This window comes from Uloborus diversus, chromosome 3 (genome assembly GCF_026930045.1).
Source record: "Uloborus diversus isolate 005 chromosome 3, Udiv.v.3.1, whole genome shotgun sequence".
In the NCBI taxonomy this organism is placed as follows: Eukaryota; Metazoa; Arthropoda; class Arachnida; order Araneae; family Uloboridae; genus Uloborus; species Uloborus diversus.
Window position 1 is genome coordinate 78,592,676 of NC_072733.1, and position 19,317 is coordinate 78,611,992.

The following is a 19,317-nucleotide window of genomic DNA, read 5'->3' on the forward strand; positions in this document are numbered from 1 at the left end:
GAAGCACATTTACATCATAATAATAAGATGCTATCTTTATCCTCATCAGAAGCTGATTATTGACCTTCAGGTAATTTGCATTTTTAAAAAGTCTGCTCGATAAGTGACTTTTTTTTATTTGATTGAAAGATTTCATGATATTTATACAAAAAATCTTCATGTGATATATTCTGTCAAATTAAAAATCTTCGTAGGAGAGAGAGAAATCTTAAAAATGACAACTAAAGATGACGATGGCGGGATTACTCCTGTAAATGCTGATGATGCAACATGGATCCTTACAGCATCATTCGTGATTTTTACAATGCAAACAGGTAAGCAATCCGTGCTGCAAGCATCTGCGACAGTCCTGGTCCGACACAGATTTTTTTTTATTTTGCTCTAGCTGCTGCATTCTGCTCTGCTCAGGTTTAACTTTAGAATGTCAACCAGAAGAGATGAACAAAAAATGAAAAAAAAAGTCGTTTATGCTTGTAGTTCTGCCTTAGCCCCAACTTGAGGGAGATAACGTAGTGCTTATAGGCCAGAAACTGTTTCAGAGGGTGTAATTTTCATTGTTATACATTTATTATGGACAATTTATTTCACAACTTTTTGTTTAAATCAAGCCCAATACAGGGTTTACAACTGGGACTGCTTTCTTAATTTGTAACTTTTAACAAAAAATCAATTTAGAGCCCCCAGAAAATGATATTTTTAGGCAATAATTTATATTTCTCGTTTCTTCCAAAATTACAAATGTAGGGCGCTGGTATCATTTGAATTGCTATAGAAATACGTTAAAAACAAAATTATTTTTAAGAACAAATTGGTTAAGCTCCTGAGTCTGTGTCTTCTAGTTTCAATAGTTTAATTTTCAATGAAATGATCCGGAGTAAAAAAATCCAATCAAGCTCTACAATTCTCCTCAACTAATTTTTAAAGTAATTTCTGTATTACTAATAGGTTTTGCACCTGTGAAATGTTTTAAACTATTTGTTTAAATTCTTGAATGTATTCATTATATCTTAACAGTTGTGATACCTCAATGTGTCACGTCCTATACTTCATTTAACGAAGTTTGAATGCCATAACTAAAAGTGAAAATATAAACTGCAAAATATTTTTCAGGTTTTGGCCTTCTAGAATCTGGAGCAGTTTCCAAAAAGAATGAGGTAAACATATTGATGAAAAATGCAATTGATGTCGTTCTCGGTGGATTGTCTTATTGGATGTTCGGGTACGGTCTGCAATACGGACGAGGCCCTGGAACATCTGCCTTTTGCGGAATTGGATCTTTTCTAGTTGATGCTGATGATGACGATGAGGGAGTTTTCGCAACCTTTATCTTCCAATTGTCTTTTGCAACAACGGCAACAACTATTGTCTCTGGAGCTATGGCAGAAAGAGCCAACTTCAACGCATACATTATATTTTCCTTTCTGAATACAATAACCTATTGTATTCCAGCAGGATGGATGTGGGGAGAGCATGGATTTCTAAAAAAACTGGGTGCTATTGACTTTGCTGGCTCTTGTGCGGTTCATTTGACCGGCGGTGCTTCTGCGCTTGTAGCAGCATGCTTGCTGAAACCTAGGCTACATAGATATGATAAAGGTATCAGCTCATTGGCTTTGGGGGGTCCTGGAAATGCCATTATTGGAACGTTCACATTATGGTAAGTGAATTTGGAATTTAAAAATAATGAACGTGTTCTGACCAGATGTTTAACATTAATTATTTTTGACTTTCATGAGCAGTCAAATGGTGAGTAATTAATCGAAAGAGTAATTGCATCGTTATAGACTATAGCAGTAGTAAACAACTTAAGCGTTCAGGACAACAGCACCAGTACATTATTATCATAGTTTGACCTTTTTTATTCTGTATTTGCTGCTGCGTCCAGCTCTGCTTGAGGAAATTGTTCCGGTTTTTTGAACTTTTGCAGTTTTCAAAACTTTTATTATTAGCTTGATTGCATTTAGATGTACGAAAAGTAATTTAGTTTTTAAAATACTCATTGCAACTAATACTGAATTAATCAAAAGAAGTAAATAAATTAAAAATAAATTAAAAAATGAATGAATAAAAAATATTTTCTTTTTGCGGAAGTGGAGGGGGATGTAAATAGTGCACAATGAATCTGACTTCTTCGGAAATTAATGCGATTTTTTTGGAATGTTACACTAGTTAGAGACTTCCTAGGAAAATAATCTAAGTTCTAATTTATTTCATTCTAGTTTGAGCATTTCTCGTTTGAAGCCACTTTCACCAAAGCGCTGCTAAAAATATTTTCAATTAATTTTCTTCTGTATTGTTTACCGTCGAATTATTACTATTATTATTGCTATTACTTTTTCGTTATTATAACAGTTATGTTATTATTTTTATTATTATTGCTTTTCCTTTTTTTTTGCGCGTAACTATAAACTTATGTAGTTGTTATTGCTTCTCTTCAGATTTAACACACCTGATATGATATTCACATTGTATTTTATGAAATATTTGATGAACTAACTTGCACCACTTAAATGGAAAGAAGACAAATTAAATAGTATGAATTTTACGCGATGCAATTTCTCATGTATAATTTAGAATATATAGTGTGCAAAAAATGTGTATTGAATGTGCAAATGACTTTTGATTTGTGAAAAACTGTCAATTTGATTTTTATTTTAACAGGTGGGGATGGCTAGTATTTAATACAGGAAGTAGTTTTGGAATAACTGGTAACAAATGGCAATATTCTGGAAGGTAACATTTTTTAATCTCATAAATACTTAAACTTCAATTCATATTATTTTCCATTTATATGTTAACTCTCTATTTTTCGGACAATGAATTGAAGTACCATATATCATGCAAAATGTTAAATTAAATAAAAATTAATCATTTAACAATGAGATAAGCAGATATCTTCTCGTTGAAGCTGAAATTACCTTCATACTAGTAGCTAAAAAAAATTTAGTGCACCAGCAAGAATCCGCAAGTCACACCATCCGTTTTTTCCCTCAACGAAGCAAATAAATAACAGTTAGAATTTATGATAAAGTTAATGCAATTGATTTTGAAATTTGTTGCGCTTACAAAGACGAATTGACTACACGCACTTCTAAATAAAGTGCTCTATAGATTCAGTTGAGTATTTAAAATTCGAGTAAAGGCTGTGCATGAATTAGTTTTACAATAGGAAAAAATAAAGAAAAATTGTAAACAAATGTTTAAAAATTTATTGTTTTTCAGAGCAGCGATTAACACAATTAATGCATCACTTGGTGGAGGGGCATCAGCTTTAATAATTACGTAAGTTTTCAAAATTATCTTTATTTAAACGATTCAAAACTTGGATTATCAATTCATAAACAAACAAATAAATAAGTGTTGTGTGTGTGAAAATTTTGCTTGATTTGTGCATTACACCTAAAGGAACAGACTGTTTGTGAAGTTTGAAGCTCTAACGCAAGAATTGAAAGATATTCGTAAAATATTTTATGCCCTTTTATAGTTAGCCGAAAAACACAAAGAAACTGTATTTTCATAAACGGTTCAGAGAGTCATACATTTTTAAATAGCTAGCTGCGTCGCCCGGCGTTGCACGGTCTGTCTGGAAACTAACAGCGACGCCAGGTGACGCATGTTCAATCCTGATGGTGTGAATACAAGAGAAGAAATTTAAGGTGAAATTTCCATTTACACAATTACGACAACAGTTCCTAAAAAATCTCATTGTAGTAAAGACATTACTCCCGCAAAACTGCCCTTTGAATAAGGACATTAGTTCCTAAAAGAATGAGGACAACAGTTCTAAAATAAAGTCAGCGCTGCCTTTAAAAATCCCAACGCTATCAAAATGTGCTCTGCAGTGCTACCTCAACTGTTTCACCATTACTTGAAGGGGAAAGGAACTGAGCTGACTGACGACGCATGCCTAAAATTTTCTCTTGAATAAAAAAGGAGAAATATAACCAACACATTGTGATACAGTCGGACCCTGATTTAACGAATTCAACGGGACCAACACTTTTATGCGTTAAATCGGGGTTATTCGTAATATCGGGGGGCGAAAAAAGTGTATAAAAAGTGCACTTAGGGGAAGACCGCTTATATTGGACCATTGCTTAAATTGGATCGGGTTCTTAAAATCTAGCGTTCAGTTCTGCGCTACACTGTACCGGTAGAAATACTAAGATTTGTGTCTTTAACCTTTGAAGATGAAGTTTCGTCACATTTCGATCTGCATAGCTTGAGTTACAATGTGATTTGTGTTGAAAACGTGTTTGATCTAATTTTGAGAACTTGTATCCAGTAGAATACTACTAAAATTTGTGAACTGAAAAAATTTCTTTTATAATATTATAAGCAGTATTTGATGGGGGTTACAGCAATGTATTTACATGCACGATTGGGAAACTTGTTGACAAAGAATAAATAAAAGAATAAAAAATGGCGTGTTATCCTTTATTGGACAGTAAAAGTTTTCCTATATCGGACCGATGCACAGTGGGGCGAAAATGCCGAAAAGCGCTTAAAAGTGTTTTTAAACCTCTCTCGCTTGTTTCTTTACACAGGCATGTTATTATGGAGTTTTTCCGATTTGTTTGGGTTATGGATCCAAAGTTCGCAGGCTTACGCAGCTAATTCCTTTTCAGGGTCTTTCTACAGACCATTTATGACTCATTTATATTAATTTCTAAGAGGACATAGGAGGACATTTTTTTGTAGAGTGTTTTGAAAAAAATAACTTTGAATTCCAAAGTTTTCGGTGCTAATCAAAACCGATTTTCGGTTTGAGAATTCGATAACTCATTTTCTTCGTCCTATTACTATCGTTGAATACGAGAGAAATTAAATATACCCGCCTTTAACAAGAAAATATATATACGACTGCTTAAAATCAATTTTTGTAGATTCCCGTACTCATGGTTTCCTTCAGCTTTATAGTGACAAAGGGCGCTAATATTCCAGTTTTGATTGCCTAAGAGGTAGGCCTGTGCAAATTTATTAATCCTCAATTGTTTTGATATAAGAAAAAAAAAAACTCATTTATAAGAGCTTTTTGGCATTTTCGCCCCACTGTGCGATGGTCTAATTTAAGAATATGTAATTAAGCAAGCCTTTTTACTTATCACGTTATAACATAAGTTATTAGTGTAACTTAATAACGTAGTAGGGTTTATTTTGAAATTATTTTAACACTAAATAAGGAAATTCATTTTCAATTTTTGTTTTTTTCATGCACACTTTCTAGAAGCTCCCATCCATAAAACTAGGTGTTTATCCAATAAGATTCAATTTCAGTTTTGTTAAATATAGTTTTGCAATTTGACTGAAATTTGTGCTTGTTCACGATGCTTGTTGACTGGTTATTTTATTAATTACAAGGACCGGTAGTCCAGTTTAAGAAGATGAAATTCAAACAAACTTTTAAACTTTTTATAGAAAATAATTTAGTGGTGACATTTATATGCGCATTTAGGATTACTTAAAGTATAAATTATAAGGCTTATTAAAGCATTCACCCTGGTTTTTATTAAGTAAGTTGCTTAGAACCTTCAACCTCATAAAATAGATTTTTTGTCTATTTTTTTTAGCCAGAAGCTTCAATTTCAGTTCTGTTAGATAACATTCCTTAAATTTTTTTTTTTAATTTGACTGAAATTTGTGCTCATTAACCTTTTTTTAATCTAATTTCTTTATTAATTACAAGATACGTTAAATTCCATCATTCTTGGTTTTAGAAGATGTCTAAAAGGGGAAATGTGGTTAATTGGCGGGAAAAATAATGGAAACAGCCTTAGCTGTTCATAGGCATGATGATATGGGGCTATGCTATAAACTTGGCTAACGATAACGGTGCAATAATACTTTCTCTTCCAGCACACACTAAGCATCGTTTACAGCCCTTTAACGTGGCCTTTTTCAAGCCTCTGTCCATATATTTCAATCGAACCTGTGATACGTGGATGCGAGAACATCCAAATTAATGTATTACCCAGTATAAAACGAGAGAACGGTTAGGTGACTCTTATGAACAAACTGCCAGCGTGGCCAATATTTTGTGAATGGATTCTCTAGAACAAGAGTTTGACCTATTAGTTATTATTGTGTTTAATGACAGCAACTTTGTAGCAACCGAGTCAGAAGTTTGTAGTCCAGATGAGACTACCAAAATAAGCATGCTACATGTTCGGTGTCAGCTGTTCAAGATGCACAAGAACAATGTACGGATAAAATTAACACAAGTTCCGAGGAATCAGTGGTTAGTTTTTATCAAGTTATGATCGTCGGATCTATTGATGATTTTGTTAAGATGACACACACATTACCTTTGCATAAAAAATGGAAGGCAGAAGAACGAAACCTACTTCGGCAAAACGTTCTAACGTCATCGCCACAGAAAAAGGATACATAACAAAAAAGACCGCAAAAAAAGGAGCAAAAAGCCGCACAAAACAACTGGACATGAAATATTTGCCATAGAGATGAAGTGCGAAGCATGGTTTAGTGTATGAAATGTCGTCAGTGAGTTCATCAACATTGTGCCAAGTTAGCCCAAAGCAAAGAAAGAAATTCTATTGAAAATCCTGTAAAAATACTGTACAGTTCAAATGCAAGTTATTTTATCATTTACAATGATTACATTTTTCATCAATTTAGGAAGCGCATGATTCAGTATAGGCGCATATATTCCTAAATTGTTTTTCTGCAACTTTGTCAAAAAAAATTTTTTTTTTTTTAATTATCGTCATATTTACAGAAAACGGAAGTATCTATGGCTGTACCTAATTAAATTTAGCTTCAAATGTCCTATTTTTAATTTTTGTATAGTATATAAAAGTCTTAATAAGCAACTGCACAAACATATTCATAATTAGAAGGTACACTCTTTTTATTCAACGTTCCGGGACTTATTACACACTAGTTAATTTGAAATTTTAAAGTACTGACAATTTCCTTGGTATCTACCTCGAAATAGTTCTCTTTCGACTTTATGGAGAGAAGAAAATACTGTGTCATTTACATTCTGCAGCATGAGATATGTTTTTAGTTTCCAGGTCATGTAAACATTAGAAAAAATATGTTTTAATGGGATTTCAATTATCGCTTTCTGCATCAGAATCGCTGTTCATTAGCTGCCCCCTAACCCGTCTCATTCCAAGAAAAGTCTTTTTCTGCTTCGGACAAAATCGATGTATCATTTGGAAAACAATTCAAAATTTTTTAATCATATTAACAAAAAAAAAAAAAAAAAAAAAAAATGCTGCTAAAATAATTCGTTAATTCGGGGTTTATTTTTCGGTAAATAGGAGTTTTGCCTTCATTGTTGTCGGGGAACAAGAAAAATTCGCTAAATCGCGGAATTCGTTAAATAGAGGTTCTTTAAATCGGGGTCCGACTGCACTAGTAAGTAAAAACAACAGTCTTGAAATATCGTCAACTGAGCCTATGAATATTTTTTGGGAAGATGAAGTACAGCAGTCACCAATAAGGAAACTCCCAAAAATTCTCGTTACTGAACCAACATTAGTCTGAAAAAAAAAACCTCATTAGCGTGAGACAATAAATCCTAAAAATTCTAATTGGATTGAGGGCAATTATTCATAAATATAATCGACGGAAAGAATAATAGAATCTGATAAAATAAGAGTAAGTTTTCCAATAAAGTCAACCATCGCTTCAAAAATCTCTACCGAGATAGGGAAAATAGATCCAAAAATGAAATTTAGAATTTAAAGAAAAATCCGAAATAGCATCAACAGTATATCTAAACGAAAAGAAGAAAAAACATTAGGATTGGAAAAACAGCAATAAAAATTCCCTTTTGAATGAGGACAATATTTCACAAAACACTCCATTGGAGTGAAGACATCAGTACCTCAAAATCCACATCAGCTTAGACTATTTTTTAATAACATTCAATTTTAGGTCCCGATTAGATTAAATACAGCATTAAAAAACATTTCAACCGCAAAATCAAAATAAAATTTTTAACGATCGTCTCTAGACTGCACACCCAAATAAATGGACTTTAAATGACAAAAAAATAATCAAAAGAAAAATTTCTCCCCCTCCTCCCCCTATAACCAGAAGCACCTAAAAACAGTTGAAGAATTTAATTATCCCACTCTTGAGCAAAAATAGCAACACAACATGGCATTTATTCAGATAAAGTCACGCGGAGATAAAGTCGAACTTTGATTTTCCCTTACTTAAAAACGGTTCTAACTTTTTTGCTGATTAATTTAGATCCTCCTTTCCTTAGGACCGTAGGTAGAAATTTTTCGAAAGGGGTATTTTTTCTGGACGCTCTAATGATATTAAAATCGAAGTAATGAGATAATAATTTCTTGTGGAAAGATACATTTTTGTGTCCTAAAAGGAAATTTCGAATAAAAAATGAGCTATTCATTGATTTTTGTTTTCAAAACGGTCTATAAACTTTCCCAGCATTTATCAACACAAAGTTAGTGTTTTATTTATATAAAGAAAATTTATATTTTATGATGTTTACGAAGATTTTGTTTGAAAATTGTAATTCAAATTGCAATAAAAGCCATTTTTTTAAATTGCCGGAATAAGAATTGCATACTGTTGGTTTTTACGACTGCTTATTACTTCGTCCTTTAATATTCGAATGATGACTTTGTATCCCTGTGATACACATTGACTCCTTAATCTATTTTCAAGCGCATCTGTAGACACCTACTTATTTTTCTTAGTAAGATTTTTCTTCTCATTTTGATTTTTTTTTTGCAAATAAGAATATAAAAGGAGATTCACTTTTAGTTACCAATAAAGTTAGATTACCTACCAGCAAAGGATTAAATACAGGTCGCACGTTAAGCTAAATGCTTTTTATGTTTTCAGGTATTGGAAGAATCGTTACTTTGCTGTTAGTGATACAGTTAACGGGATACTTGGAGCTTTAGTAGGCGTTACAGGTAAGAACACTTGAAGACCATCAATTTCATTGCTTTTTTAGTTTTTCCCATCCATCCCGAAATATGTATGTACTTACGTAAATAATCTGTATAGATTCAGTTTAACATGTTTCTTCTTTTCGACAAATTTTTATTTCGACAGAGCTCAGCTTACGACCAAACGGCACGACTTTGAGGGTCACAGATTTGGACAAAATTGTAGATATAAGTTCATCCCCACTAGATATAAGCCCAGGTAAAGCGGTTTGACTGCATAGGACCTAGTTTGGATGAAACGTGGATCCAAAGTCGCTAGTTTGGTCCCAGAAATGCAATGGAGTTTCCATTGGAATTTCAGATTTCGACACTAAACTGGTGTGCAAAAATTAAGGACGAAGTCGAAAAATTAGCATATCAGCTGAACGAAGAGGCAGAGTGGACAAAAAGACCAATCAGGAGACTAAGTAAGGTGATGTACCGTAGCACATGCGCAGATATGCAGGCAGACGTAATGGGGGAGTGTCTGAGTAGTATAAAGCATGTTGTCGGTGTAAGATCAGTATTTCTGGCAAAGAGATTGCACGCCGTATAGCAGTTAAAATCACACCGAGTTGCTGTCTCAGCGAAAAATGGCGAATAATCAATCTGTTAGACGACATCTGGATGCTTTTACCCGAGGTCGAATCATTGGGAAGTTGGAGGAAGGCCGCAGTGTGACAAGTGTGGCTGCAGAGTTCGGAATTACTCACAGCATCGTTTCACGACTTTGGAGACAATTTCAAGTTACAGGAACAGCTATCCGGGGGTTCAGTAGTGGTCGTCCACGAGGAACCACACCCGCAGATGACGGGTATATTGTCTTACAGGCCAGAAGAAACAGGCGGCAGACAGCGGGAGAAATCGCTAGACACACGACACAGGCGACTGGACAACCGATATCGCGTTTTACCGTGGCCAGAAGACTGCACGGTGGTGGTCTGTTTGCACGACGCCCTATACGGTGTATACCTCTAACGCCTGCCCATCAGAGAAGGCGTTCTCTGTGGTGCCGGGAACACCGGAATTGGAGAGACAATGAATGGGGACGAGTACTCTTTACAGATGAGAGCAGATTCAGTCTGAGTAGCGACTTTCATCGCATACTCATCTGGAGAGAGCGGGGAAGCCGCAATCATCCCTCGAATATCATTGAAAGGGACAGGTATGGAGGTCGCGGTGTTCTCGTTTGGGGAGGCATCATGCTTGGTAGTCGTACAGACCTTCACATCTTCGACGCAGGTTCAGTCAACGGGACTCGTTATTGTAACGAGATTCTTCTTCCATATGTGCGTCTTTTTAGAGGCGCTATGGGTCCGCAGTTCCTTTTCATGGACGACAATGCACCATGTCATCGCACAGTAGCTGCCGAACAGCTTTTAGAGAGTGAGGATATTGAACGTATGGATTGGCCGGCACGATCTCCGGATCTCAATCCCATCGAGCATGTATGGGATTTTCTAGGCAGACGCTTGGCAGTTCGTACCTTACCACCAGTAACGATTCGGGAGCTTCGATTGGCGCTGCAAGACGAATGGGCAGCAATGCCTCAACAACTCATTGACACCCTCATTCTTAGCATGGGCAGACGCTATGAAACCTGCCTAGCAGTCGGGGGAGATCATATCCCCTACTAAAGACCGGATGTTTCTTGCTGGACACTCATCACAGGAATGTTTCGGCCTTCAGTCGCATTGCGCTCCATGCTACTTTTTCAATAAAGCTTCTTTTTATCCCTCTGATTTCTCTTTTAGTAAGTGTTGCTTACATTACACATGTCCTTACGTATTGGGGATCTTACGGTATTAAATGTGTTGATTTGGAAAGCTTTTGTACAAAGTTATATTGAAAAAAACCGTCTCGTCCTTAATTTTTGCACACCAGTGTATGTTCGATGTCCCAACACATTTGGCATCTTTTGTTAGTACAACGAGTGGAAGGGAGAACAACTATTTATTTATAGGCATTATTGAAGTTACTTGAAAAGTCAAACCGATCTTTTTTTTTAATGGGCAATAAATTAAAGCTTTTTCTCCTCTCCCACTTTTTGCTTATCATTGTGGAATATCTTTGATAGCAGACGATAAATATCCAGTTAAATTAAATGTTTTCATTAGCAAACGATAAATACTTGTTGCTAGCAAAGAATTAATATAAGACGAAAATAATTAGTTTCATTTGCAAACGATAAATAACCTATAACTATGTTATTTTGGCATTCAAGTTACTGAAATTGAAAGTAGTCTCCAATTTAAATTTGAGAACCACTTATTAAAAATTATTATTCAACGTAATTAATTCAAAGGTATGTGCATGCAAATGTCTCATACTGCAGTACAATAGCAGAAAAGAAGGTAAAAATGGAAATTCAAAAGAAACTCCATTGCAATTCTTGGTTCAAATGGTTAACTTTGGACCCCGTTGCAGCCGAACTAGGGCCTGTGCAGTCAAACCGCTTTATCTGGGCTCATACCTAGTGGGAATTGACTTATATCTAGGATTTTGTCTAAATCCGTGACCCTCAAGGTCACGCCGCTTGGTAGTTAGGTGAACTCCAAATGGGGGGGGGGGGATAAATTGTTTTCAAAAATTATGAGAATCGGCAAAATACTTATGGAGTTTGGTGACATCGCCTCTGATAATAACGACTCGTATTTTCAGTTGAATAATTTCCTAATTTTTAGTTAATTATTTGTGCTATTTTATTCATTTGAAATCAATATTTCAATTCAATATTTGTAGTTCGAAGCAAAAATTTTAAAAGAAGTTGAATCTATGAAAAAGCTTTTGAGCGTTCTTGGAGTGAGAAATCTTGAAAGTTGTATCACATGCAGTGTTAAAAATCTAAAATGTTCATAACTTTCAACAGCTTTGTTTTATTGTCAAGCAGCTGCTTCAAATTTCACTACTTTCTAAAAATGTTATGTAACTTTTTTCAGCTGGTTCTGCCTTTCTTCGTCCATGGGAATCAGTCCTTGTTGGTGTTATTTGCGCCGTTGTAGTGAATGAATCTGCTCCTTTCCTGGACAGACTAAAGATTGATGATCCGGTAGGAGCAGTAGCTGTTCATGGAGTTGGGGGAATTCTAGGAATGATTGCGGTGGGATTGTTTGTTGAAAATGATCCTCTGCTTAACATGACAAATGGAAAGAATGGTCTTTTTAAAGGAGGTGGATTCTATTTTCTTCTTGTACAACTGTTATCTTGCTTGTGCACCGCATTGTGGAGTATGTCCTCGACATTCTTACTTCTAAAAGTAAGTCCAAAAAATAATAACTATAATAACTATCCCTACAAATCACAATTAAATTGAGGACAATTATTCATTAATGAAATCAATGGTTTTGTTAAAAACTTTCGTCTGAATAAGAACAAGTCTCAGAAAAGTCCAATTAGAATAAGAACGATAGTCCTTAATACTCTCTACTAGAGCAACTTTCCTGAACGTCTCCATTAGAACTAAAGTTGGAACTAAAATTTCTCCCTTAATGTCCCCATTGGAAACTAAATTTTGAACTAAATTTCAAATTAGAAAGTAAATTTGATAACCCAACTCGATATAAAATAGACCGATCAGTGAATGAACACACCCCAGTGGTTGAATAGCTCCTAATTTATAAAGAAAATAAGGTTTCAATATTTTTCTATAGATGAATTGGCAGTAGTAACTTTCAAAATCCTGAAAGAATACGACTTGAAAACGCTGCGCTTGTCCACTGGTTATATATGAGCCAAATGGTAGTTTAAAACAGCCTTATAATTTTTGAAATTGATATTACGCTAAAGTGTTAATTCACTAGTGGGTCTAACCTACTACCTACCAAATGTATTCTGAAACTCTGCTGAAGAAATGGACCAGGCATTTGACACAGTGTTCTCTTATAACAGGAATTAGTCCAATCAATGACTCAGAAAATCCTGAAGCAAAGATCTCAAGTCACATGGTTTACACTGGTGTAAGAAATTAAGAGAATTTTCAGATTTGATCAATTATCTCCAGAACTACTGGACCGATTTTAATGAAATTTGGCATGTACGTACATTGAAACAATACAAAACAAATAACCATCTAAAATTTAAAATACACAAGCATGATCATAAATAACGCTCGTTAGAGTCGGATGGTATGAAACAGGAATTGCAAAATTTAAAAAACACTGGGGTTAGTAGGGGGTACGGTTCACTTCTAACAGACATATAGGCCTCGCAGTGTGACTCCATACTTGAAATAAATCAGTTCATGGGATCCTTAAGCAATTATTTCCACTCGTTCCTCAACGCCATTATTAGGCTATGGATGGTCACCGGAGGGGTGTTGCGAGTTGCTATTGCCCTCTTGAGAGCGTCCCTGACATGCTCTACAGGATTGGAGTCTAGAGATCTACTTGGCCAATATATCGAGTGAATATCCTCCCCTTCCAGAAATTCGTCGACCAGAAGAGCTGTATGTGGTCTTGTGTTAACATCCATTAAAACTAACTCGGGGCTAACAGTGCCCCTCAAGAGGGAATATTATTGCTCCAAGATCACATCCCTATGTCGCGCAACTGTCACAGAGTCTCTCTCAAAGACATGGAGGGTTGTGCGGCCATCCAACATGATGTTATCCCAGACCGTCAAACCACCATTGCCAAAATGGTCGATTTCGCGGATATTGGAAGGCAAATAGCAAGTCGTTTCAGCTTAAACGACTATTCTTGTCCTACGTTTACATGGATAGACGCAGGGACCTGCTACCTGCCCTCCAATATCGGCGAAATCAACCATTATGGCGGTGGTGGTTTGGCGGTCTGGGCAGGCATCATGTTGGATGGCCGCACAACCCTCCATGTCTTTGAGAGAAGCTCTGACAGTTGGAGGACATAGGGATGTGGTCTTGGAGCAATAAGATCCCCTCTTGAGGGGCGCTGTTAGCCCCGAGTTAGTTTTAATGGATGTTAACACAAGACAGGGGTGATTGTGAGTTCATCAAAAAATACCTGAAAGTTTCAAAGCGAGACCATGGGGGGGGGGGGGTAATCTTTGACCCTTATTACTTAAGTGCACATTTGCCATAGTATTAAATAGTTCTGAGTCAAAATATTACAAAGTTACTTTTGAGCTGGTGTTATACAAATTATCTTGACATTTATTTGTCCATCTTAAGGGATAGGTGTCCGTCTTAAGGCTCTTGCAGGTATATTTGATGAGTATTATATAATTTTAAAAAATTGCGGAGGTAGGGAGATAAAAGCATAACAAAAAAAACATAATTCCGGTATTTTCGGACATAAAAATACCGGAAATGCGTCCGAAAATACCGGAAATTCGGTAAAATACCGGAACACAATCACGCCTGACAAGACCACATACAGCTCTTCTGGTCGACGAATTTCTGGAAGGGGAGGATATTCACTCGATGGATTGGCCAAGTAGATCTCTAGATTCCAATCCTGTAGAGCATGTCTGGGACGCTCTCAGGAGGGCAATAGCAACTCGCGACACCCCTCCGGGGACCATCCATAGCCTGAGAACGGCGTTGTGGAACGAGTGGAAATAATTGCTTAAGGATCCCATGAACTGCTTTATTTCAAGTATGGAGTCACACTGCGAGGCCTACATGTCTGTTAGAGAGGACCGTACCCCCTATTAACCCCCCTTTTTTTCTATTTTGCAATTCCTGTTTCATACCATCCGACTCTAACGAGTGTTATTTATGATCATGCTTGTGTATTTTAAATTTTAGATAGTTATTTGTTTTCTATTATTTCAATGTATGTACATACCAAATTTCATTAAAATCGGTCCAGTAGTTCTGGAGATAATTGACCAAATCTGAAAATTCTCTTAATTTCTTACACCAGTGTATTTCGACGAATGGGAGACACGTTATAAGTGAAACTAGTGGAGGAAGCCTGATGTTTTCCAATACTTTACTTTCAAATGTATCACGTGACTTGGAATCTTTGGTTCGACAATAGAAGGCTTCACTCTCTCCACCTTTTATTCTTTCTCAATAGGTATGCTACATGATCTAAAGAGAAATGCACTGATGAACGCTTGGAATAACTTCACGTACGGTCGTGAGCGAGTATTAAATGGATGCCTCACTTGCCAAATCGATTAACTCTATTAAACAAAAAGTCGAGAAAATTTATGAAGAAAACATTGTTGTCCATAGGAGTGAATAGGCTCTCGTGTTACATTTCCTGCCATCACATGGTCAGAAATGAACTGAACCAAAACTTTAATATAAATTCACGTGCTAAGCACCATTAAAGCAGAAATGAGGATTTTTTTTTAAGTGGAGTTAATCGATTCATAAAAATAATTCAAAATTTAATGTTGGAAAAATAAAAAATTTTTCTTTTTTTTTTCTTTTTCTCCTTAGTCTAGCAATTTCAGTGACTAAAAGTAGTACTTTTGACTAAAGGAAACATCCTCATTGTAAAAAATTTTGAAAAAAAAGCGAAAACGAATAACAGAAATAACAAGGTCAAATTTAGTCTTCAATTTTAAACCATAGGGCTAGTAAAAAGCAAGCACAAACCTCTCCTACTCAAGAGAAAATGATGTTAGTATTTTAAAAGTACTGTCTTTCAGAAAGAAATTACAACCAGCTATAAATTTGAAAAAATAATAATATTCGCAAGTACAAAAGATACACACATACAACGATTTATCAAAAAAATAACACGCAAGAGACGGAATTACTTGAAGATGAAGGACTTCTAGACAATTAGAGAAGGTGTATCGCGCATTGTTAACAGTACCACCGACCTGCTTGAATTCAGAAAGATTATTTTCAACAGTAGGAAAGTTGAGCACTAAAATGAGTTCCAGGCTTAGAGACAATTCAACAGATTCATTAAGTTTTTCACTATCATCAATTTTTTATTATGACATTTGCTCCTCCATTTTACGTTCGTTCACATGACGTTTTCGTAAGTAATACAATTTTTGTACAAAATTATTAAATGTGGCAACGAAACAATATGTTTTCATGCATTTTTTGAGAAATTTCGAATACCGATATTAATACCGGTATTCCGGTATCTCGTTTTAAAAATACCGAATACCGGGATTGAATTTTTGGTCCGGTATTGCAATCCCTATTAACATAGCCTATGCTTATTGTTGTGTGCTACATTACATGTTATGTACTTCGTTACAGCTCATATTTTTATATGTAATGGTGGAAACAAGAATTTAATACATATTTACACTTTAACAACATCACTATCAGCAAGAATTATTTAAGCAAAAATGTCCTTCTAAAGCATTCAAAACATTTAACAAAATGAATTTGTAAGATGATAAGACTCTGAAAACATTAGACTGTTGTTGTAACTAAGTCAAAAAAGAAAACAGAACAATGACTATGTGTTCGCAGTAGCTTATCTTTTATTGAAATACAAGAGATTCTGACGCATTTCATAAACTACAGGTATCCGTCATATAACACGGTTATTTCGTTTCGTGTAGTAACGAAACCGTGTTACACGAGAGTCTTTTATAAAAAATTTTTTAAACCTAATTAATCATGTACATATCATAAATCATGTCAATGTGTACCGTGTTATATCGAAACCATATTCCGTGTTATATCGAAACCATGTTATACGAGACCTTGAGATAATGTTAATCAAGGAATGTGCACCGTTTTGCATCGAAACCAAATCATAAGGTGCAAATTTCATAATAGCTGAAATTTCGGCTCAATAGAACATACAAACGAAAACTGGCCACCAGAACATACAAACACCCACTGATTTAAAAATAAGAGTTGTTATAAACGATAAAACTTAATTATTTTACATACCTCAAATTAAAACTGTTATGCACAACAAGAAAAAACTTTATCCGCTTTTCTTTCTGAACTAAGAACAAAACGCATTCCATAAGGAAAAAAAAAAATCTGAGCTTTTCTGTAACAATAAAGTTCGTCTGAGCAACAACAGCAAAACAAAATTTAAAATAAAATAAATAGAATCATTCTATTTATTTTATTTCATATTTTGTTTCGACTACATTTTTTATTTATCGTTTGCCAAATTTAGCTTATGTTTAATCCTAATGTTATTTTCTTACAATGTATTGGAAACATAATAATATCCACCTTTTTACTTTTAGAACACTGATGAGAAAAACCAAACTTTTGAGCCCAAGACAGACAATTTTTCGTAAAAGTTTCATAAAAACAAAGTAAAAAAACTTATTACAGTTGTTATACATTTTTTAGCAGTGTAAGGAACAAAAATTAAATTTCTTCTTTTAAAAGTCGAGTTACATCAAAACCGTGTAGTTATAGATTAAAGTTTCGTACCGTGTAATATCGAAACCGTGTTATACTAATCGCAAATTTGGTACAGTGTAATATCAAAACCGTGTTGTAGAAGTACCTGTTATACGAGGGACGCCTGTACATCTGTGCAGTGAGAAGCAAAGGGATGTTAGTAGACTTTTTAAAGTTTTGAGAATAAGGCATTTGAAGTTCAGATCCTTGACAGCTTTCATTGATTTTTTTAAAAAAATCCTGCTGTATAGCAGCATCTACCAGGGATACTAATTAGATCTCTTGCACCGACTGAAAACAGAGGTTCTCCTACCATTTATACATGTTACCTCCAAATGTTTAGTTTTGGCATTTACATCCCTTTCTCACTGCCTCATATTGACTTTTAATTAAAATTCTTATTCCTGCATACTTTTAATAATTAATTGCTTGAAATTCTTTCAGGTAATCAATTTTGTTATTCCAATTCGAATGAGCAAGGCTGAAGAAATCCTGGGAGCTGATTTCACTGAACACGATATAAATCATGAGGGATATGATTATAAAGGAATGATATCAATTCTTAATCAGCAAGGAATCTATTTGCACGCCTCACGGCCCTTTGCTCCTCCAAGAAGTGACTGGGACGATTATTTGATGGGGAAATATATCAGCAATCGAAATATACGAAACAGGAATGGTTGGATTGATAACATTCCTGATGAACGGAAAAATAAAATTATCGTTAGTATTACAAATGTAGAAAAACAATTAAAGAGATTGTTTGAAAAATGGACTGCTTGTTAAACATTTTATTAGAGAGTGTGCTATTTATGAATTTCGAAAGAATGGTATTTTGTAAATAAAAAACAAACTTTAGAAGTGCAACGCCATTGGAATTTAGCATTGCTTGCCTTAAGAATGAAAAATGTTTCTACTCATTTAAAACTCTTAACCTTGTTATTCACCTTCTTTGTTTTGCAGTGTTAAAATGTTATATGATGCTACCTTTGAACGAAAATATAAATCAACAAAGACATTAAATGTGATAAACATCAATTTATTTGTAAAGTTTGCGTTGGTGTTTCTTACGTCTCGTTTTCTTAAAAATTATTTATTGCATATTTTGCTTTACAAATAGCGTTTTCATAATGCAATTTTCTTTCCTTTTTTCTCTTCCCTTTATACGAGTATAACTAGACATGTGCTTTCTTTACAACATTCTAGGTAAACGTATTGTAAGTAATGTTACTAATAATAGTAAAATTAAAAATTTCTATAGTTTTATTAACGTTTTCTAATAGTCAGTTCATTATTTTCATATAAATTATGATAACGAGCGAATTTTTTATCACATAGTTTGTAAGTTAAATAGTTTTTTATTTTAGGTTTAGATTCAATGAGCGATTTAGATGCATATGACTCCAAAAAAAAGATTATACAATTTTTGAACATTGATGTAAAATACTGTTTCTCTTGCCAAATCATTCATATGAATCAAATACACTCAAACCTGTTTTTTTTTTGTGCGGTACATGAAAATTATTTATAAAACGAGCGGAAATTATTCCTAAAACAAGTGCGAGGTAGTATCTTCAAGTGACGATGGGGCATCCCGATGAGAAGTCACTGTGACCTCTCCTTATTCGGGAAATTTTTCTGGAGTCGGCAACATTTTCATCACTTGATTTATTTTTATTTCGTTTTAAGAGAATTGTTTGAGTTATTTTCTACGTGAGACTTTTTTTTTTTTGTGTGCGGTCCCTATCCACTGCATTAAAAAATATTTTTAACTGTGTTGCGAAAACAACTCGTGAAGTTTCAAACATTTTTTTTAATACGATTTATATTCAAATTATAAAAACAGGTTTGGGTGTATAGTAAGAGCATAAAAAATGCCTATAAATCATTCTTCTGGATTTTTTTTTTATATCCCATTTTTGCCACTTCCAAAATATTACGTTTCCTTACCAATTGATTTGTGTTTTTTTATGAATTAGGAGTTGTATCAAAAGCATATTTCTCATAAAAAATGTATTTAAGGAAATTAAAACGCATTTCATTGAGTAACATTTTTATCGAATTAAATGAATAGAAAGTTAAGTTATAAAAGTCCTCTTACTCTTG

The 19,317-nt window shown here is 34.5% G+C and overlaps 1 protein-coding gene across 1 annotated transcript; it reads left to right on the top strand.

The window, feature by feature from the left end:
* The first annotated feature begins 214 nt into the window (after window positions 1-214).
* On the top strand, window positions 215-17,997 carry LOC129218814 (putative ammonium transporter 3). Its single transcript, XM_054853136.1, has 7 exons — window positions 215-314; window positions 1,111-1,657; window positions 2,662-2,733; window positions 3,223-3,282; window positions 8,848-8,921; window positions 11,876-12,192; window positions 17,656-17,997. The coding sequence occupies exons 1-7, from the start codon at window positions 215-217 to the stop codon at window positions 17,995-17,997; spliced, it is 1,512 nt and encodes a 503-aa protein (XP_054709111.1).
* The last annotated feature ends 1,320 nt before the right edge of the window (window positions 17,998-19,317 follow it).

Bases quoted from the DNA above. Each gene is read 5' to 3' on its own strand.
- LOC129218814 (XM_054853136.1), top strand. From the start codon at position 215: ATGACAACTAAAGATGACGATGGCGGGATTACTCCTGTAAATGCTGAT. The intron at 8,922-11,875 runs GTAAGAACACTT...AACTTTTTTCAG, and splicing joins AGCTTTAGTAGGCGTTACAG to CTGGTTCTGCCTTTCTTCGT. The intron at 12,193-17,655 runs GTAAGTCCAAAA...AAATTCTTTCAG, and splicing joins CGACATTCTTACTTCTAAAA to GTAATCAATTTTGTTATTCC.